A 21,567-nucleotide genomic window follows, 5' to 3' on the forward strand; every position below is an offset into this window, starting at 1 on the left:
AAAATCCATAAATAAGGTCATATCATGTGGGGATTTATGTAATAGGAAGTGACGCTAACTCTCACTTTCAAAGGGCTAAAACTAGTTCTTTGCAATTATTTAACCTAATAAAGTGGAAAAGAACAAATGTACAGCCGACCATGGCTGCGAAGAATCATATATTCGCCTTAAAAAGTGAGTAAAAAGAAGAAGGATGTGAGACCGGGTTTCTAGCCCAGTGATCTCATCCCGTCAGATTAGCTGGCTCTCCGAGTTCGATCACTCTCTCGCGTGTGTTGTAATTAAAAAAAAAAAAAATGTAGGCCTGTGCGAGTGGGTGGCGAATCTTCACTCTCCAACAGACGAACAATAACCATTTTTGACTAAATTAATAATTAAAAAATATATATTTTATGTATTTGCAAAAGTGATTAAACCATCTAAACTGCATCTGTCACATCAATTTTAAAGAAAGTTTACTTATTATCGCTTTTTAAGTTTTAAGACATATCATAAAATCTTTTAAATCATATAATAGTTCAAGCACCATGGTTTGATAATAATAAATATTACTCGAAAATGAATAGCCCGAAATGTATTTATTTAATATATAAATATATTAAACAATTAAAAACCGCAAGCAGCTCACGGACTGCCAGACATAATACTTTGAGTTCGAGTTTATATCGAAATAAATTTCAAGATAAATTCGAATACAAATCAAGCTGAGTCAATTTGTTTACACCCTATGAAACCACACAAACATAGAACACTTCCTTTTTTTCATTTGGTAAATTTTATTTATGAAAAAAAAAAGACAGAAACGAAAAAGTAGAGTATTATTCCACCGTATCATTAGTTCATCGTTGGATATTCTATAAATCATTTTAAAGATAATTTGAAATAATAGTTTAAACGAACAAAGCTTGTGCATAACAATCATACAAATTATTTGAAAACCAATAACAATAGTATCGTATTAAATTGGCAAAAACTTGTGTGAGACGGTCTCACGGGTCGTATTTGTGAGACGGATCTTTTATTTGGGTCATCCATGAAAAAGTATTACTTTTTATGCTAAGAGTATTACTTTTTATTGTGAATATGGGTAGGGTTGACCCGTCTCACAGATTAAGATCCGTGAGACGGTCTCACATGAGAGCCACTCTATTAAATAAGGCAAAAACTTGTGTGAGACGGTCTTACGGGTCGTATTTTGTGAGACGAGTCTCTTATTTGGATCATCCATGAAAAAATATTATTTTTTATGCTAAGAGTATTACTTTTTATTGTGAGTATCGGTATGATTGACCCATCTCACAAATAAAGATTCGTGAGACCGTCTAACAAGAGACCTATTCATTAAATAAAGCTTGATATGATAATATATGTGGTTTTTGGACTATAGAATAATATTAAAATTATAAAATAATTTTATTTCCAAACAATTTTGTTTGTAACTCACGACATAAAAAAAATATTTAATTTGTATTCGAAATTATATAGCTTGAGCCAAATTCGAACATATTTCAATTTGTTATTACTTTTCAAATCAAATTTGATCTAAATTATCTTTCGATAGCTCGCTATCCACCTTTTATTAACATATAAATATAATAATATTATACGTGTTGTGAAAAAGTAAAAATTTACGGTAAAAAGTAAAAATCTCAAACTCTCAAAATTATCACACTACACACTTTATAATATTTTTCTCTCAACTCAATTGTGATTTTCTTCACAAATGAGAGATCTATTTATAGAAAATTTTTACAAATAATCCAAAAATAAAATACATCATTACCTACATCATCACACACTAATTTTCAATATTCAACACCTAATTTTACCTAATTTTCAACATTCAACATTCACATTTTCAACACAAATATTTTTCACATTTTTAAATAATTTTTCAACAATATATTAATTAAATAAATTTGAAGCATTCGAATTTTTATCTAGGAATATAATATTCAGTGATTTCAAGCCAAGCTTACATCTAACATCATGATTCATTTTCGAGAATTATTTATGTTTGGAGAGGTCAAACGTAAATATATGTTCAATTTGGGACGTGGATCAATCCCATTAAGCAGGCCCACATATCCCAGTATACTTCTGAGTTTTGTCAGGTTATTCAAATATTTTATTTTTCAAATTCCAATTTAAAAGCGCCATGAAGCTTTTCAACATAAGACCGAGTTTGGGATTGGAAAAATAAAATCAAAATGCATAATTGTTTTTACAGGATTTTTTTATGTGCGACTTTACAATTAGCTCTATAACAACTATTTAGATTTGGTATCGCTCTACGAAAATAGAATATGTAATAATTACTTCATATTCGTTATCGTTTTATGAAAATAGTTCATTTAAGTTGTTGTAGAAGTTTATTGTTGTCTATTATAAATTCATTTTAAAATTTTATCTATGTGTGTGAGGTATCACAATCATCAATATCAGAAATCTAAAAGTGACTTCTACATATCTAATAGATAACTCCCGTAATGTTGCGCTTCGTCACACAAATTCAAGAGACGACTCAACAACCTAGCACTTTGTCCCGCATGCACTCTTATTTTTTGGTGTTCCTGCTAACAAACGTATGTGATACTATTGTGTTACGTCCAGTGTTTTATAACTATAATATCCATTATTGTTGTACGAAAATAGTCAAAATATGTTGCTATTGTACTCAATTGTTATGAAAACAATTATTTAAGTAGCGTGATTTTTGTAAGTTTCAAAATTTATAATGGCTCGTAAAAATGACTTTTCGATCTTTTTAAAAAATAACATACTTTAAAATGTTATCTTATTTTTTCTGATAAAAAGCTGATGGTGATATATAAAAATGTCATCACAAGCAAAATTTTATTTTCTTCACTTTTTTGAGTTATTTGATAAATATTACGAAAATGTGCTAGCGTAGTCGTTGAAACAACCAATCAGGACCCAAATTAAGGATCTTGCACATATTTTATTTTTGTTTTCTTGCTTCTCGGTGGATTCCTTCCATCCAATATTTCCACTATACCAAACAAGCCCTATACAGTAGGCGGGACTCCTCCATTTTTATTTCTTGACCAAAAAACAAAATAATGAAGGCAATACTCGGGAACAACCCACACACGTTGTCCCAGACTTCAAACCAAATGTTCTTGGTCTACTAAGATTAGGGTTTTAGACTTCATTTCACTGCTTTTCTTGAGAATCGTGTGAGAGTTACAGCAGTAACAAGTCAGCTGTTATTAATTTTGGATCTGTGAGAAGAAAGGTTCAAACTTTCGCTGTCTTTTGACTACTTTTTTCTACTTGGTGAGTCTAATGGCTGTCTTTTTTTTCCCTTCGAATTTGATTTTTTTTCCATGTGGATTCTGTTTCTTCTGGCTATTTGTATGATTTTTGTAACGGGTTCCCCTTTTTCTGAATATACGTGCTTAAAAATTTCCGTTTGAGTTTTGAATAATCTAAAGCTCGAGTATTGGAGGCATAGCAAGTTTGAATGAATAATGGATATATATGATTCTGCATTGCTTGTTTTATCTTGAGAGTGTGTTTGCGTGTGCGCGGACTGTGGAGTGGTAAATAATTTTTTTTGCTTGTTTATATTTCAGTAGTTCAGAAGAAAAAAGGTACATAAATATCTCAATGTAGATTTTGATTGTCTTGAAAATATGCTGACTACTTGAAATCTTTGTGTTTGAGTGTGGCTTCTTGTCTATGATTCAGCATTTTGAAAGTTAATGATTCTGCCTGTCGCCTTTTATCACATGCCATTACGGTTTATTTCAATTCTTTTCTATGTTCGTTGTTTGCGTAGCATTTTTTATTTACCATAAGTTACTTGAATATGGTTGAGAGTATAAACTTCTTTTTTTTATTATTATTATTGAAAAAAAGAGCTAAAAAATACAGGCAAAGATTTTACTGGTGGTGTTCAAAACAGTGAAAGCTGATTTTTGATATCATTATTTGGTTAACACAATTAGGAAAAACAAGTGAATCCTCACTAAAAAGTTGTTAAACTAATCTTTCACTACATTATCATTTTTTTAATTTTTTTTAGTAAATTTGTATTTTATCAATACAAATTTTCATTCTCTGTTTACTTTTTCTTTCTTTCTTCGTTGTTTTTTTTTTTTTAAAAATTCATATTTTTTTAGTGGATTTGATTTCTTGGGAGAAGGTTGTTTATGTGTTTTTCCTTTCAAGGGATAACTTGGCTTCTAGGTGCTTTTCCCATTTAGTTTTGTTTTTCATTGAAAATGTATTAAAAATTTAAAGATTGGATTTATTTCTTTGAACTTTTATCTTCCCTATGTCATTGTTTCCCAATTTTTTTTATTCCTCAGTCAAATTTCTGTAAAGTGTTGCAGAGTTGCAGACATTTATCGCTTGATATAAAGTATGCAGGCCTCTAATGCTAGGTAAGTTTACCTTATTATACGAAATGCCGTTTTTCTTGGTTTTCTGTTGTTGCTTTTGCTTTGTTAATTCATCTCAAATACTAAAAAAAAATATTTCACTTGAAATCCTTGCCTCTTTACATTACTACCCTGTGAGGGAAATGGTATATTTCACTTGGATCAACAAGTTCCATGACTAATGCGTATGTTGTATGGCCTTGAGAAGTTGTAATGATTCAAACTGGGTTGTAGATTCCTTTTCTTGTTAGATTGGGCGGAATAATCTGTTGTATTTCACGGTACATTTTAAATTTCTCTCATAAAAAAATTGATGGTTGCTTGTCCGCAGACCTGGTTCTCTCGATGCACCTCAAAAGGCATCTCTGGTCATGTCAAGTACAGTCCGGAAACTCAAAATTCCGGGAACGGAATCTGATCCTGCTTTGTCGCCAAATCCGGTTAGCAGAACACCTAAAAACAGAAGTCCTAAGGTTGTTGATCACCAGTCACCAAGAAGTCCAGCCACTGAGGTACATAGTGGTGAATATTTTACATAGATATAATCACGAGAGAGCCAAGAATCACTTTAGTAATATTTTGACCTAAGAGTAGATTCTAGAACTAGTTTTGAGGTATGGATTTTCAAATCATTCTGAAAATTGGAGGATTTGACATGCATCACGTCATTAAAAAGATAGAACAAAATGTTGGATGAAGGATTTGAAATTCCGTGACATCGTCATCCAAACTAAGGGGTGGTTTACAATATGAACTTCTACCGTAAGATATTTGAGGTCAGATACATGGATCACTGGCGTCTCCCTTCTTTTGCAGGTTGTCATCATAATCCATATTTTTCGATGCTACTATTCTAATCCACTCTTTAAAAATCTGTTTTTCTGTGCAATACCACAGAAGAAAAAATCGAGCAGGGTGTCTGGATTGGAATCTCAGATAGCTCAGCTCAAAGAGGAATCAAAGAAGGCGAAGGATCAGCTGAGCTCCATCATGTCATTGAGGCAAAGGGCTCAGCAGGAAGCCGAAGAAGCCAAGGAACAGCTGGCAGCCATGTCTGTTAAACTCGAGGAGACTCAGAAGCAACTTAAGGAACTTTCGGACTCTGAAGAAGCCCGTCTCCAAGAATTACGAAAGATCTCTCATGATCGAGATAAAGCATGGAAATCTGAACTAGAGGCACTAAAAAAGCAACATTCTATGGATTCTTCTGCTTTGGCTTCTGCGATGAATGAAATTCATAATCTCAAGATTCAACTGGACATGGTTTCTGAGTCAGAAGTTTCGCATGCTAGGCATGCCAAGTCAGCTTGTGTTGAGATACAGAGGCTGAGGCGCGAACTCCACGAAACTCTTGAGTTGGTTGAGAAATTAAAGACCCAATTAAATAATACCCGAGAATCTGAAGCTCGGGTCATTGAAGATGTTAGTCGAGCCCAAATGCAATTGAAAGATTTGAAGAATGCTGAAGAAACATTACAGTCTAAACAAGCTATTGCCATGGAGTCTTACGAAAATTTGATCTCGGAGTTGGAAGAGTCAAAAAATAGAGTAGTGTCATTGGAGGAAGTAGTCAGGAGTCTCCGGTCTAACTTAGGTCATAGCAACAAGATCTCAGCGTATTATTTTGATGATGTTAAAACTGAAGTCCCGAAAATCGAACTTGTGGATTTGAAACATGAAGTTGATAGTCTAAGATCAGCACTGGAGACTGCTGAAAGAAGACATCAAGATGATTACAATCGTAGCACCCTTGAGATAAATAATGCCAATGAACTTCTTGAGAATGTGAAATCAGAATCGTTCAAGAAACAACTTGAAATAGAGGCAAAGATTAAAGAATACCATGTCGAAGCTGACACATTGAGGGCAAAACTGATTGAAAGAGATAATGATTTGAAAAGCATTTCACAGGAGAACAAGGGGTTGAGTTTAAAGATCGAAGAAAATGCACCAGCTGAGAGGGAATACGAACTTGCGACGGAGCTAGAGAAGTCGGAATCACTCCTCAAAGATCTGCATGCGTATTTACTTGAGAAAGAGACTCAGTTGCAAACCTTCAGAGAAGAAAACAAGAATCTGAAATCTGAAATCTTGAAGAAGGAAAACGAAGCAACTAATGAGGCCATTGCTTTAACTGAGGCATCAAGAGCAGCCGAACAAGAAGCCTTGATAAAAATTGGATATTTGACCGAGGAATCCGAAAAAAGCCGAAGAAAAACCGTACGTGTTATCGAACAGCTTGATGCAACTCAAGCTGCTAACTTAGAGATGGAAACTGAACTGAGGAGATTGAAAGTGCAATCAGATCAATGGAGAAAGGCTGCTGAGGCAGCTGCCGCAATGCTCTCGACCGAAAATAATGGTAAATATGTGAAAAGAACAGGTTCTTTGGACTATCACACTGTTGCTGGGAAGTTGGGTTCGCCATATTCTGAAGATATCAATGATGACTTCGGTAAAAAGAAAAATGGCAATATGTTGAAGAAGATTGGTGGTGCACTGTTAAAGAAAGGGCAGAAGTAGATTAACGAAAGTTTCAGGATCCTTGAGAGGTTATCATGCCATTTCAGTAGTTTTTTGCTTAAAAACAAAATCAGCGACTCTCCATCTCAAAATGACCATTTGTGGTTGCAGATAAATTCTACTAGAATTTGATGTAACAGACATTGTGTTTGGTTTATTTAAGAGCCGTTACGGCCTTCAATTTTCAATCATCTAATTTATTGTTACATAGTTAATTTGTGTGGTTTCAAGATGAATTTTATGCACAAATTTAAGATAACCATAGATTAAAAAATAAAGAGTACTTTTATTCGAGTGAAGAAATTTTTGCACTATGGTATAAAAGCTTCTGAAACCCAAAAAAAATTATTCCAAACAAAAATTAAAATTTAGTTTTGAAGAGAATATGTGGCAAGTTAAGTTCTATGATAAAAACGAATAAAGTCATGCTTAGCCATAAAAATATTATATACTTCGAGCCATCATTTCAAAATGAACTTGTGAACAATCTCATGAATCTATGTCCGTGAGACATATACCAGAATCATATTTTCTATAAAAAATAATATTTTTTTGCATAAAAAGTAAATTTTTTCTTGATTTGGGTCTGGTCAGAAAATTGTCTTACAAAATTGATTCGTGAACGGTTTTACTAGAATTTTTGTGATTATTCAATTTTTATTTTTATCTTTTATGTAATATTCAATCTTTTAATTTAATTCAATGAAAAACATAGGAGCACGGGCTAAAGACTGTATTACTAATATATTAAGCTATGCGCTTAAATACCCACATATTTGGGCTTCGTAACTTAGATGACCTAACATCACCACATACGGTCCTGGGCCTTAAAACCCAGAATATGGGTTAACTAGGTGTTCTTTACGCTTACATAAATATTATCTTCGAGTTTCAACTAGTTGGGCTGAGCCCATAGGCCCATAAGGTCAAAGACAAGCTTCTGTATCCAAAAACTATTTAAATTATTGAATTGATTAGGGATTTGCAGGTGGGATTTCAGTGGCTGTTCCGTTCCACTCTCGTCTGATTCCGTAGCCGCCATCTCTTCGGTCGCTCGATTCTGCAATCATGGGGTACGTACATAAATATCTGGAATGCGTGTCTTGTTTTGTGTTTCCTGAATCGATAAACTGTTGGTCGAAATGGAAAATGGAGTGTTGTTTTGTTCAGTTTGTGGTGTGAAGAATTTGACGGTGGTTGTTTAGAATCTCAAGTGATTAAAAATTTTCTCTACGGAAAGAAAGAGCAAAGAACTGGCTTTTGCGACTGCGAATGCTTTTGTGCAACTCTTAAATTTTTTTATGGGAGAATATTTTTGTTTCGTGTAATTTAATGGTCTGAGAGTCGTTTTTAAAGATCATGCGAGGTGAATTTGATGACAAAGTTTTGTTTACTTCTGTCCATTGTAGGGTAGTATCTAATGTGACTAAGGTGCATGGAATATTTATTTGGGGGAAAGGGAATTCATAGTTTAATGTTATTGTTGGATTTTGAATCATGGTTCGTGCTTTGACCTTGTAGTATAATTTCTAAGATTAGGCTTTTTTCTTGTCAATTCTATTGTTAGTTCAGATTTTGAGTTTTCTGTGGTGAGATAGATTGATAAGAAATTGTTTTACAACATTCATGGGTATTATTATTCTTGTCATGTGGCTTCATTATCTTGTCTATTACCTGTCATATAGGAAGACACGTGGCATGGGAGCTGGTCGTAAGCTCAAGTCCCACCGCAGAAGGCAGAGGTGGGCTGACAAGGCCTACAAGAAATCTCACCTGGGGAACGAATGGAAGAAACCGTTTGCTGGATCATCTCATGCCAAGGGGATTGTTCTCGAGAAAATGTGAAAAATTTCATTCCTACTAGCCTTCTAGTTTTTCTTAATCATGCCATACATGGCTTACATTTTTAACCAGTCTTACGATTTGTTTACATATGCAGTGGCATTGAAGCTAAGCAGCCGAACTCTGCTATTCGTAAATGTGCCAGGGTTCAACTTATTAAGAATGGCAAAAAGATTGCAGCTTTTGTTCCTAATGATGGTTGTTTAAACTATATAGAAGAAAATGTGAGCTCCCGTTATCAGTTCCTCAGCTTTGATTGCTTAATTGCCCCAGAGTTGGAATCTAAACTTGATATGCTGTTTGTACAGGATGAAGTGTTGATTGCTGGATTTGGACGAAAGGGTCATGCCGTGGGAGATATTCCTGGTGTCAGATTCAAGGTGGTGAAGGTGTCTGGTGTATCTCTCCTTGCCCTCTTTAAGGAGAAAAAGGAGAAGCCTAGATCTTAAGTCAAATCTTTTTTTCCTGGCTGAGTGACGCTCAGGTTTTTGATGAACTATTGAAATGCTCTATGTCAACTTTGTGAACAATTTTTTTTCTTTTAATTGTATCAGAAATGTTCTATGTTTCACTCAACATTCTTGCAAGTACTAATTATTTATATTTAGGGACCTCATAGTTAAGTGGATTAAACCAAAATTATCTTTCCTTGATGGATTAAAGTATTTAGTTGATCGATGAGAACAACTGAGGAGATACTGCAAAAAAACCTCCTTGATCTGATCATAAAATTCACAAGGCCTAGACTTTGGAAGTTGAAGGATCTAAGTGAATGTAAAGAAGATTTAGTCATGTTTCAACATATACGATTACAAGTAATGGTTGGACGGCAGAATGCCAGTTTTCAATTGATGAATAAAGCACCATCGATGTCCGATATTTTATTCATAAATAAACGACTCATCCACAAAATAAAATCAAGGACATCATATACCATAAGGTTTTTTTTTTTAATTTTAACTACATCATATACCATAAAGTTTTTTTTCCCACAAAACGCCGAAAAACAAATCCGAATGTAGCCTAATAATTCTAAATTTCATGAAAATTTTGTAATACAAGATAACGTATAAAAGATAAGACAAGTTTCTGTTGCATGCCGTTCTTGACAGTGGTTCAATAGAGAGTCCGGGCCTTAAAAAGAAGAATAAAGAAAATATCGGATAGTTTCTTTACGCTAAATGCTCGTTCATAAAAATTCACCGAAAAGAATAAACACGAGATGTAAGTACAAGCTATAAATTTCCTGACTCAAGATCGTTCCACCAAAATAATAACAATATACAGTAACAGGAATATAAGTGTCTCAAAACAAAAAGTTTGGGAAAAGTTACTTAATTGGTGCTAGAATTGTGTACACCAAAAGAAAAGTAACAATGACAATGGCTCCTACAAGAGTAAAACTCGGACTGGTCCATAACCTGAGATTTGACCTCTCCGTTCTTTTGATGGGATCAACCTCCTCCGATAATGGGAATTCAGAGCGGCTAGGATTCCAGCTTACATACTTGTCAGATGAGAAATCTGAGAAAAGTGTCTTTTTCCCTTGCTTTTTGAATTTGGACCAAGCTTTGTCCCAATCAGTTGAGAACTTATCACCTGCAAAACGAAAAACAGAAAATACTTTATTGATCTTCGCCCACCAGCAAGGGCCAAAACAAGTAGAATTGTTGCGTATTAATATTTCTTCAGGGCCAAATACAATTATGTAAGGTCAATATGCACTTCCTCTATCGACACATCACTTGTATAGTTGCAGAAAACCCTTCAAAGTTTTTCAAGTTATTTTTCCCATCTCATAGTTATTGCGATCACCTTCATTTTCTGGATATCCAGATCAACCACATGATTCTATTGTATCTATGATTTTTGTTTGTGAGGAGGGGAATCGAACATGTCACTCCGCATGGCTCCTACTGAAAAGTGCATGTTAGCATGAAAACTCCACCAAGTGTATGCGTCCATAAATTCAAGCCATATAACACTGGTATCTGAGATGTTTCTTGATTGTATGGTCTTGCAAAAGGTACAAAAACATCTCAGTTTCGATAGCTTGAAGAAGTGCATCTTGGATGGCAATGTCCAATGTTTGAGCTGAGTAGCACACGAGGAGAGGTTATGAGTGGCATCGAAAGAATCAATGCCCATGACTTGTTCAGATTCACAGGTATGAAATCGGCTACTAATGTTATATGGCTTGAAAGTATACTCCAATGTAAGTTGAATCGTGAATCAGAAAAATGCCTAGACAGTCAATAATACATCGGGCGTGGACACAGAATTTTAGTTCTGGGGAATGACCTAACATGTTTTGGGGGTACATTTCAGATATTTGTCAACTAAGTTTGATATTTTTTTCTTCCATAGGGATGACTAGCTCTAATAGCCCAGCTTAGATATGCTCCAAACGGACTGACAAACAAAATTCATCCTTGGACAAAATCGACATAGTCCTATATATTTTCATAACTTGAAGATTCCACCACTACAGTTACAATTAACCGAGTAAAAGCTGCAACTACTATACAGTATACTGCATGTAAAAATTGCTTATGTATAACCGGGGAAATCTATTTCCAGCGCGCTAAAAATTTATGCAATAAGCTCTACCGCAAAAAAGTACTGAAATCAAAACCAACTTGCGAATTCACACATCCCAAATCTCAGAGTCAAAAGAACCCCCCTTTCTTCCAAATCCAAATCAACCAAAAACGTGATCATTTGCCCACAAATAATTCCGATTCCGTGTAATAAATCAATATGGAATCAACAATCTAGCGGTCGATGGGCAAAACCCACGTGCATGCAAAAGCAGATTGTGACCGAGAAAGAGAAAAAACACACCTTTACTGCCATTATTGTCGCCATTTGGCTGGGGTGATGACCTCGTTGAGCAGAAAGGCTTGACAATTGTTTGATTTCTTGGGGAAATCCATAAATTATGGGAATAAATGCTTCCGATCGGAAGTTGAATATACATTTGGTATATCTTTGTTTGAGTAATTCCCCTGATTGATTGATTTTGAAATTTCAGCCTCAAGATTTTTTGGTGCTATACACGTTGCAGCCGATAAACGACGACATGTCGCGTTCCCGAAAATGCGCGTTATAATGAAAAACAAGATAGTTTTGGGATGTTAGTAGGAAAAAAAAATATCGAGAAAGTAAATAAAATTGTGATTTTGGTTCGGATATCAGTTAATTATCAGTTCAAGCAATTTGAGCGATGTTACATGTACATCGATATTTTGTACATTAATTTGTACCATACAAAAATTCAACTTGTCAAAATCTCATTATATATTGAATACAAAATCTCACGATATAATAATTGTAAATATCGTTGTAACAATATATTAGTTGTATCTTTAACATTATTCAAATAATTTTTGTTTTAGCAAAGTTATAATTATCAGTGATAAAAAGTCTCAATTTTAAACGGTATACAAGAAAAATTATCGTCCACTAACAAACACTCAAAGTACAGCCACTTTTGAGATATTTCTCTGATGTTTTTTAATCTATTAACTTCTTGTCTAATTTTAAGTTTTGGTTTATTAAATTTTAAATTTTGTTTTTGGTACATTATTTTTTATTTTTCGAATATTTTGGTTTGATAATTGATGTGACATCTGAAAAATCAACAATTCTCGATGTAACATATCTATTTTTCGATATTATGTCAATATTTTCAGTGTTACATCAACAATTAGATCAAAATAGTTGAAAAATAAAAATCAGTGTACATAATAAGCTAAAATCCAAAACTATACAAATTAATGAACAGAACAAACTATTTTCCCATATTATAAACCATATGATATTTATGTTGTCTGAATTGCTAACTCACTATTTAAGCAAAACCCAAAAATTGGAGAGCTTAGGCATAGATAAATGAGTGGGTCTCATGTGAGACCGTCTCACGGATCTTAATCTGTGAGACGGGTCAACCCTACCCATATTCACAATAAAAAGTAATATTCTTAGCATAAAAAATAATACTTTTCATAAATGACCCAAATAAGAGATCCGTCTCACAAATACGACCCGTGAGACCGTCACACACAAGTTTTTGTCAATCAAAGGTCAGCAAATATTTTTATATCAATTAAATACAAAATTACAACCATATAACAACACCCTCAAGACGTTGGCATTAGGGTTCCCCTTAAAAAAGTCAAAAAACCACAAGCCAAAAGCAAAAAAGTAGGCACATAAATTAATTAGAGAATACTATATACTATGCTACAACTTTACTTTTTCCTAAAATAAAGTTCAATTAATAGAGGAGAACGTTAGACAATGCATGAAAGAATGAAATGGATTTCTTTGAAATTGTTAACTTGATTTGTAAAATTCATTTATTGTCACAATATAATTTTAAATCTTATATATTAATATCTGTTGAAAATGTTTGGTTTTTTTTTTCCAATTAATTTTGAATCTTATATATTACTAAAAATAAATTATTTTTAAATACTATTTTGTTAATGCTAAAAATTTCTCAATTTGTCGGTTCATCAATTTCTTCATCGAGATCTAGATTGTCATTCTCAATTCAATATCATATATATATATATATATATATATATATATAGTATAACCCTATATCAAATTTTTTCCTTATTAACCATCTATCTATATCTATATATTATAGATAAAAACAATATTCAAGTAAAATATTTATTTATTTAGTAATTTTTTTAAAAGAAATCAAAGTGTAATTTTTTTTCTTACTATAGATACTTACGATTATAATGTAAAAGCTATATAAAATAAAATATATTATTATTGGAAATTTCGATACACATCCAGATATATTTTTCAACATTAAAATAATTTAAGGCATCGTTAAATATAAAATATACCTTCATAATATATCTTTCATATTAATAAGTATTAAGCTATAAATCTGCTATAGTTTTTAAGCTATAAATCTGCAATATTGCTCTGATTAATAATAGTAAAGATTCAATTATTATAGCCACCTGACATCAAAATCCCAATTAAGTTTGGGCGAAGTCTAATAGAAATGGCTGGTGGGAGTGGGATGACCTGTGCGCCAGCAAAAGGGAATCTGTTTCTTATGTCTCGCATTTAGTAACTTTGAAAACATTCATTCTCTTCGATATTCTGCATGTAAATGTATACAGTTATATAAAATTTTGTGTGTGTGTGTGTGTGTGTGTGAGTATAAGAAGAAAGGGAATCTTGCTTCTGCAACTACTCTCTGTCCTTTAGTCTTCTTTCAACTCACAGCAATCAAATCAATATCGTTGTCACATGCAATCACTTTCTACCTGTACACTTCGTTTCTTCATCTTCATTGCTTCATCTTATTAGAGCGTCGCTTTTCATACGTACATCAAGAAATCAAGAAATACTAGAAAAATGGGGAGTATTGGAGTTATTGTCACTTTTCTCTCTTTATGTGTTCTTCTTTTGATGGATTTCTCGACTGCCCAGATGCCAGGTTTCTCTTTTTTTCAATATTAGTTGTTATTGCTGTTTCTTTGTTATTTGGTTGTTCTTTTTTTTTTCTTTTTTTCTTTTATATTATTTTATTCGTAATCAAACACTGTTCTGCTCGTGAGGATGGGTTTCTTGATTAGTATCTTTAATGTCGCTGGAAGAATCAGCAGCTGAAGATTCACTTTTAACTTAGTTCGATATATAATTAATTGACCTGGGCAGCGGGGAGAAGGCGATTATAATATATATTATATTAGAGTCTTATACTCGTAAGTTTAGAAAACAATATGAAACTGTGTGGGACATTGAAGGGATTAAAGAACAGGAAGTAGAATGTTGCGAAGCTGCAGCGATTACGGGAACATAAGATATATTATTGTGAGATATGGTAAAAAATGATTTGTTCCTGTTGAAAAGATTCTTGGAAATTGAAAATAATTTAGGTCTCAGCAAGAGATGTTTACTGTTGCACTTTTGAACTAATTTATAATCTATTGCTTGAAATAAGATTAGTATAACCTGAGCGATGTCTGGCCTGTGCAAGAATCTGTGAGAAGCGATAGTCATGCATTGCTCAAGTATATAACCGCAGGGTTTTATTGATTCTGTTTTGTGAATGACATATCTTGCAGTACTTCTAACATCAGAGCAAATTATAATGCAGGTTTTGTAAGTTTAGACTGTGGTGGTACAGATGATTTCACAGATGAGCTAGGACTCGAATGGAGTCCCGATAGCCAGATTGTAAGTGGACAAGTGGCCAACATATCCGTAGCAAATGAGACCAGACAACAGTATAAAACATTGAGGTACTTCCCAGCAGATCACAAGAAATATTGCTACTCGCTTGATGTCATTAGCAGGACGAGGTACCTTATACGAGCGACATTCTTGTATGGTAACTTTGACAACAATAATGTATATCCCAAGTTTGACATTTCTTTCGGGCCAACTCATTGGACTACAATAGTCATTACTGATGCCGATACAATAGAAGTTCAGGAGTTAATTTTTCTAGCTACGGATCCCACAATCAGCGTTTGCTTGTCCAATGCTCCAACTGGGCAGCCGTTTATATCAACTCTTGAGCTAAGGAAATTTAACGGTTCCATCTATCTTAATCAATTTGAGAACCAGTTCTTGCTTAGTGTGTCAGCAAGAATAAACTTTGGTGCAGATTCTGATGCTCCAGTAAGATATCCAGATGATCCGTTCGATAGAATATGGCAGTCTGACGCCTTGAGAAAAGCCAACTACCTTGTTGATGTTGCTCCTGGAACTGAAAGAATCTCGACTCGATTGCCCATTGATGTCAGTAGTGGTGAAAGACCACCGCAGAAAGTGATGCAGACGGCCGTAGTAGGAAGAAATGGATCACTGAATTATCGTCTAAATCTTGATGGTTTTCCTGGTTTTGGTTGGGCATTCACATATTTTGCCGAAATTGAAGATTTGGACCCTCGTGATACGAGAAAATTCATGCTAATACTCCCGGGTGAACCTACTCTTAGCCAGGCCGTTGTAAATATTCAGGAGAATGCCCAGGGAAGATATCGGCTATACGAGCCAGGATTTTACAACATCTCTTTCCCATTTGTATTATCATTTAGATTTGGGAAGACTTCTGATTCTACTCTGGGTCCTCTACTCAATGCATTTGAGATTAACAAGTATCTGAGAAAGAGCGAAGGCTCTACAGATGGTGAGAATGAGTGGATTTTGTTAACAACCTTACTCGCACAACTCACACAAATGTACTCTTGACTCTGCATTGAATTAAAGAGTCGAGTCTAATAGTGGAAATTGATAGAGATTTCTTTGAGAGAAAAACAACGGATTGCTCGAGACCTTTTACCTTGGTTCTTCCATCTTAATATCATGTAGTAGTCCGTCCTGGCTGCTGTAATATTAATAATCTTCCCCTGTAGTGGATCCAGCAGGGGGGGACCTCATAGGAAAAACTTTTGATGTTTCATATGCAAATTTTTTTTAAAAAATTTCACTTAGTCCCAAATAACTTTGATCCCCTTCCATCCCTCGGTTTCCTGATTCTAGCCATGATCTTAAACCTCAAACCGTGCACGGACATTTTTGGCTTATGTTGACGACTCCCCTTGGTTTGGCAAAATTCTGTCAGCCTTCTTGACACCATGACCTGAGTGTAACAAAATAGGGAATGGAAATAACAGTGGCCTTTTTTATTTTTCCTTTTCTTGATAGGCCGAGGAGTGCCCCTTTTGGTGCGAATGGAAGAATACAAATTTAGAATTAAATGCTTTCCTTCAAACCTTGCTTATCTTGTAGTGTTTACATGAGCTGCAGGACCACTTCTTGCTCCTGTAGTCGCAGCTTATTCATCAACCGAGTGGGCACAGGAAGGGGGCGACCCATGCCTCCCAGTTGCATGGTCTTGGGTCCATTGTAGTTCAGATCCCCAACCAAGAATAACATCAATGTAACTTTCTCATTCATTTTTCAATTTTTTTTAGTTCCACGAGGTTTCGTGCTGGTGCATAAATTTGAATTTCGGTGCCACACATTATAGATCCTTGAATGAGTTTCTATTTGAGTATATAATAGACAACAACCTGCACCTACAAATTCAATTTCCATGAATTTTTACTTACCTTTTTTGTGTTTTTACAGCCACTTATCGGGGAAGAATTTGACAGGAATGATTCCTCTAGGGTTGACAAAGTTGCGTGGCCTAGTCGAGTTGTGAGTTGCAAGCTCTACCATTTGTTATATTGAATTGTAAATTACTTTCCATGGTCTCAATTCAATGAACTCACTAAGTCTTTTCATGGCAGATGGCTTGATAATAACTCACTGAGTGGTTCAATTCCCGATTTTTCCGGTTGCCCGAACTTGAAAAAAATGTGAAGTGCAAATCATTCATTATGTTTAGTTCATTATCAAATTTTCTCAGTAAGTTTGATGATTTTCTAACTGTGGCAGACATATTGAGAATAACCAATTGACTGGCGAGTTGCCTTCTTTCTTGGAAGAGCTGCCAAATCTGAAGGAGTTGTAAGTTGAACCAAAATATCATCTTATAATTAATATTTTCAAAAAAAATCCTGACGGTTATGTTGCTCCTAGCATTACATTTGATCAAGATTTGTAAAATTTTCAATGTTAACCCTGCAGGTACGTTCAAAACAACATGTTATCAGGACGTGTGCCGCCTGGCCTTCTAAATAAAGATCTGATTTTGAAGTGCGTATATATATATATATATAAACAATAAGTTGAAATCATAAGATTGTAGTCAATATTGACTACTTGAGGAGCAATTTGTTGATTACATATTATGTTGTATTTTCTTGAACCATGGTGGGTTTGTGCATATGCATGCCAATTATTTTTTTATCATTGTTTTATCCCTGGTGTATAATAATTTATACATGTATATTTGGGCATCAGCTTCACCGGGAACTCAGATCTTCATGCCTATGGGAAGGGATCCAACCATAAGAAATTAATTATAGGGTCTTCAGTGGGAGCAGCTGCTCTGCTTATTGCTACTATTATCTCCTGCATATTATTGCCCAAAGGAAAGAAAACAAATCGTAAGCAAACTTAGATATGAGTAATTGTTATCAAGTTAACTTTATGTTGCACAAAGCTTACTTGGATTGACAATTCTGTCTTTTCAGAAAATTTTCAACATGGTTCGTCTGCGCAGAATCTTTCCTCTTCTTTGGGAGACGCCACAGCAGATTCTGTGTGTTGCTTCAAGTTATCTGATATAAAAGAGTCAACAAATAACTTCGAGAGAAATATTGGATCAGGTGGCTTTGGGATTGTATATTATGGGAGACTGAAAGATGGAAAAGAAATTGCTGTCAAAGTTTTGACTAATGATTCCTATCAAGGGAAAAGAGAATTTGCTAATGAGGTACTATCATTGTATTGTGGTCTCTAATAATTTCCAATGATAATTCTAAATTACAAAACTGTTTTTTCAAAACTTAGTTTGTAAACTGATTCGTGCTAATGAACCAGGTTTCTCTTCTTTCAAGGATACATCACAGACAACTAGTTCAGTTTCTTGGATATTGCCAAGAAGATGAGAAGAGTATTCTTGTTTACGAGTACATGCATAATGGAACTCTGAAGGAACATTTGTATGGTAAGAATTTTCTTTTGAAACGAGAGTGGTTGAATTAATGTTTGTTCAATCAAATGTATTTAAAACTATGGTAGGTCCTTTAACGCGTGGGAGGATTCTTAAATGGATCAAGCGCCTAGAAATTGCTGAAGAAGCTGCAAAAGGTCAGCTAAACACGATTAAATTTTACTCTCTTCTGGTTACAATTTGGATCCACTCATTTTATTTAATCGAGAAAGGGAAAAGAAAACAAAATTACTTTATGTTGTCGTGCTTGTTTCAGGAATCGAGTACCTTCATACTGGCTGTGTTCCATCAATCATCCATCGTGATTTAAAGACAAGCAACATTCTTCTTGACAAGAACATGAAAGCTAAGGTTTCAGATTTTGGCCTTTCAAAACTTGCAATTGATGGAGCTTCCCATGTCTCTAGTGTGGTCCGAGGAACTGTTGGTTATCTTGACCCCGAGTATGCCTTTCTTTATCTGTTTTAAGCTACTGTCGTATCTTAACTTGCAAAAATTAAGGAATGCATTTCTTTGATCATCAACCTTTTCATATTCTTTACGAAACAGGCTATTACTCTTTTTTTAAAAGAAATCTCAAAAACAGAATTCCACTAATCGATCATCAAAATAAATACTTCCCTTAAATAAATCATTCTTGATATTTGCCACTCAGTTTGTTCAGTATGAAATAATGTGTGTGATTCGAAGCGTTAAGATAATGGCAGCATATATCTTTAACAGTGCTATCGTCGTTCAGGTATTATATCTCCCAGCAGTTGACGGACAAAAGCGATGTATATAGTTTTGGTGTCATTCTCCTTGAGCTCATCTCCGGTCAAGAAGCAATTTCTAGCGAAAGCTTTGGTGCAAATTGCAGAAATATAGCTCAATGGGTAAGATTGTACCAATGAATATCTATTGTCATTATATGGTCTTATAGGCCTTTTCACACCTCCCCCGCTTTACAATTGGGGCCGGATATCACAATTACCCTCTCCTTTAGAATACACCATTCTTTTGTAGCTTATCACGGCCCATGCAAGTGAGACTCTGCTTGATAGATTATAGTAGCAACTACTCGACATTCATCTTTACCCTACAATTATGACTAAATTATAAATTACTAGGAAAATTTATTACATATTCTTATAAAGTCATTCACGACCTCCTCTATAATCTGATGTAGGACATGTGGTCTTGTATCATATCTATAACTTCGCAGTCAAGATTTTGGTTCCATTTGGTTGCTTACGATCATTTTCGTTACAGGCAAAGCTTCGCATCGAAAGTGGTGACATACAAAGTATTATCGACCCTACCTTGGATGAATACGATATCCAGTCAGTGTGGAAAATAGCTGAAAAGGCCCTGATGTGTGTAAAGCCCCACGGGAGCATGAGACCATCAATGTCTGAAGTAATTAAAGAAATCCAAGATGCGATTGTTATGGAGAAAGAAGCAGAAGCTGTGAGACAAAGTAGTTCAGCTGAAACAGTGAGGCATTCTGCTAAGTCTTCACTTAACATGGGGTCATTGGATTTTGGTGTTAATCAACCTTATTTGTCCATTGATGACTCCATCGCGCGGCCGACTGCACGATAGCTCGATGCATTTTGCTGGATAAATTTTTTTGGGTTCCGATTCTTAGTCTTTTTGAAGCAAGTTTCCCATTTTTTGTTAACTAAAGTCTATCTTTGATTGATTGGTTGGTTGGTGTTTGAATCTTGTTTCTTGGGATTTAAGCATGATTTCTTTACGTAGAGAAGTATATTTCATCGAAGAATGTGTTAGATCAGTGATTATTAAAGCAATTATTTGTGTTTTGCTGGAGTCCATAAATCATATCAAATCTAAAAAGTATGATAACACATTAAAATTTAAACATGCTTCAAACATGATCGTATTTTATTTTAAAAATATTTTTTTCATTATAGACAGTGATCGAATAGAACATACCTTCTCACGAGTGATTGATTTANGAAGTGTTTAGAAGGCTTCAATCGAAAAGAAATCAGAAAGCTTCAACAAATTTTCAATGGCCGGAGGTAATTCTCGATCTGCTTCCGCATATTATATATCATGTTTATATATACGTAAAAACATGATTTTGATAAAAATCCTTACCATTTGGTATCAGAGCAGTGATATCTCTGCCTTGAAAATTTGTTTTCATTTTTTCAATATCATAAAGTTTTGGAAAAAGTTGTTGCTGGAAATTTTCATAAGAAACGTGAAAATTGAAAATTTCAGATAAAATAATATTAAGAACTTACCTTAAGATTTTATTCTCGGTTGAAATCTTGAGGAGAGAAAGTTTCTGAAATTTCATATACGAGAGGAGTTGCCAAAGGTTGAAGATGAAGTATCAAATAATGCATGAGAAATGAAGTCAAATACATGATAATGAAGCATTTATGGATTCTGCCAATTGAGATATAAAGACTGTCGGCAGGTTATTTTTTTAATTAAAAAAAAAATTAAATAAATAAATTGATTAAACATGTGGGACGTGCCCACATGTTGGTTATAATTATTTTATTATTATTATTGTTTTTAAATATTAATAATAATAATAAATTTAATATTATACTTGCATTTATTTTTGAGTTTTTTAAATGCAAATTGTATTGAAAAATATTTTGGTAAATTAATATTCACATTATGTTCATATTAAATTATATTGAGTTGTTTATAATTTGAAATGAACATATCAAGTAAAATGTGAATATAATAAAATAAAATATTTCAGATGTTCACAAATGAACAAATAATTCTCACTTTATCACTACTCTGATAAAAGAGAAAAACTGATGAGGAGCACACATTTTCACGTAAATGTGATCCTCACTTTATCACTACTCTGATTTAAGAGAAAAACTGATGGGGAACATATTTGTTCATATTAAGTAAAAATGTGAATATAAAGTTATTTAATAAAAAAAAAAATTTGGCTTATAAAGATTCACATAAATGTGGATAATTAAGTAGAATAATAATTATAAGGTGACGTAAGAAAACATGATCTGAGGGAGTTCTTCATAGATCGGTTTAAACTGCCTTGACTAGCCACTGGTCTCCCTGAGGAACGTTGCTCTGTCTAGGAGTTAGGTATTTAAAGGGCCTTAGCACTACCTATTTTTCCTGGGAGCACTTTTGGAAAGTGTTGATTGCGAAATAATTATTATATAAAGCATTAAG

The 21,567-nt window shown here is 34.0% G+C and overlaps 4 protein-coding genes across 6 annotated transcripts; 3 read left to right on the forward strand and 1 right to left on the reverse strand.

Moving 5' to 3' along the window:
- Positions 1-3,004: 3,004 nt before the first annotated feature.
- LOC140986179 (interactor of constitutive active ROPs 3-like) lies at positions 3,005-7,120 on the forward strand. Of its 3 annotated transcripts, none has more exons than XM_073454241.1 (4): positions 3,005-3,300; positions 4,338-4,412; positions 4,741-4,921; positions 5,307-7,120. In XM_073454241.1, exons 2-4 carry the CDS (start codon positions 4,393-4,395, stop codon positions 6,930-6,932), a joined length of 1,827 nt encoding a protein of 608 aa, XP_073310342.1. In that variant the 5' UTR covers positions 3,005-3,300; positions 4,338-4,392; the 3' UTR covers positions 6,933-7,120. The 3 variants fall into 3 exon arrangements, with proteins under 3 accessions (XP_073310342.1, XP_073310349.1, XP_073310357.1); XM_073454248.1 differs by having other exon boundaries at positions 4,354-4,412; XM_073454256.1 differs by having other exon boundaries at positions 4,362-4,412.
- Positions 7,121-7,865: 745 nt separating this feature from the next.
- LOC140964403 (small ribosomal subunit protein uS12) lies at positions 7,866-9,350 on the forward strand. Its single transcript, XM_073424188.1, has 4 exons — positions 7,866-8,005; positions 8,618-8,773; positions 8,872-8,998; positions 9,083-9,350. Exons 1-4 carry the CDS (start codon positions 8,001-8,003, stop codon positions 9,221-9,223), a joined length of 429 nt encoding a protein of 142 aa, XP_073280289.1. The 5' UTR covers positions 7,866-8,000; the 3' UTR covers positions 9,224-9,350.
- A 649-nt stretch (positions 9,351-9,999) lies between these two features.
- LOC140964461 (uncharacterized) lies at positions 10,000-11,841 on the reverse strand. The gene is made up of 2 exons (XM_073424317.1): positions 11,619-11,841; positions 10,000-10,373 (listed from the first exon to the last, which is right to left on the reverse strand). The coding sequence occupies exons 1-2, from the start codon at positions 11,752-11,754 to the stop codon at positions 10,105-10,107; spliced, it is 405 nt and encodes a 134-aa protein (XP_073280418.1). The 5' UTR covers positions 11,755-11,841; the 3' UTR covers positions 10,000-10,104.
- A 1,959-nt stretch (positions 11,842-13,800) lies between these two features.
- On the forward strand, positions 13,801-20,127 carry LOC140986200 (probable LRR receptor-like serine/threonine-protein kinase At1g67720). Its single transcript, XM_073454269.1, has 14 exons — positions 13,801-14,247; positions 14,911-15,948; positions 16,569-16,701; positions 16,893-16,964; positions 17,057-17,125; positions 17,205-17,276; positions 17,397-17,465; positions 17,673-17,818; positions 17,906-18,147; positions 18,255-18,381; positions 18,456-18,524; positions 18,644-18,830; positions 19,127-19,262; positions 19,639-20,127. The coding sequence occupies exons 1-14, from the start codon at positions 14,166-14,168 to the stop codon at positions 19,969-19,971; spliced, it is 2,775 nt and encodes a 924-aa protein (XP_073310370.1). The 5' UTR covers positions 13,801-14,165; the 3' UTR covers positions 19,972-20,127.
- The last annotated feature ends 1,440 nt before the right edge of the window (positions 20,128-21,567 follow it).

The sequence above is a fragment of the Primulina huaijiensis genome, chromosome 1 (assembly GCF_012295235.1).
Source record: "Primulina huaijiensis isolate GDHJ02 chromosome 1, ASM1229523v2, whole genome shotgun sequence".
In the NCBI taxonomy this organism is placed as follows: domain Eukaryota; kingdom Viridiplantae; phylum Streptophyta; class Magnoliopsida; order Lamiales; family Gesneriaceae; genus Primulina; species Primulina huaijiensis.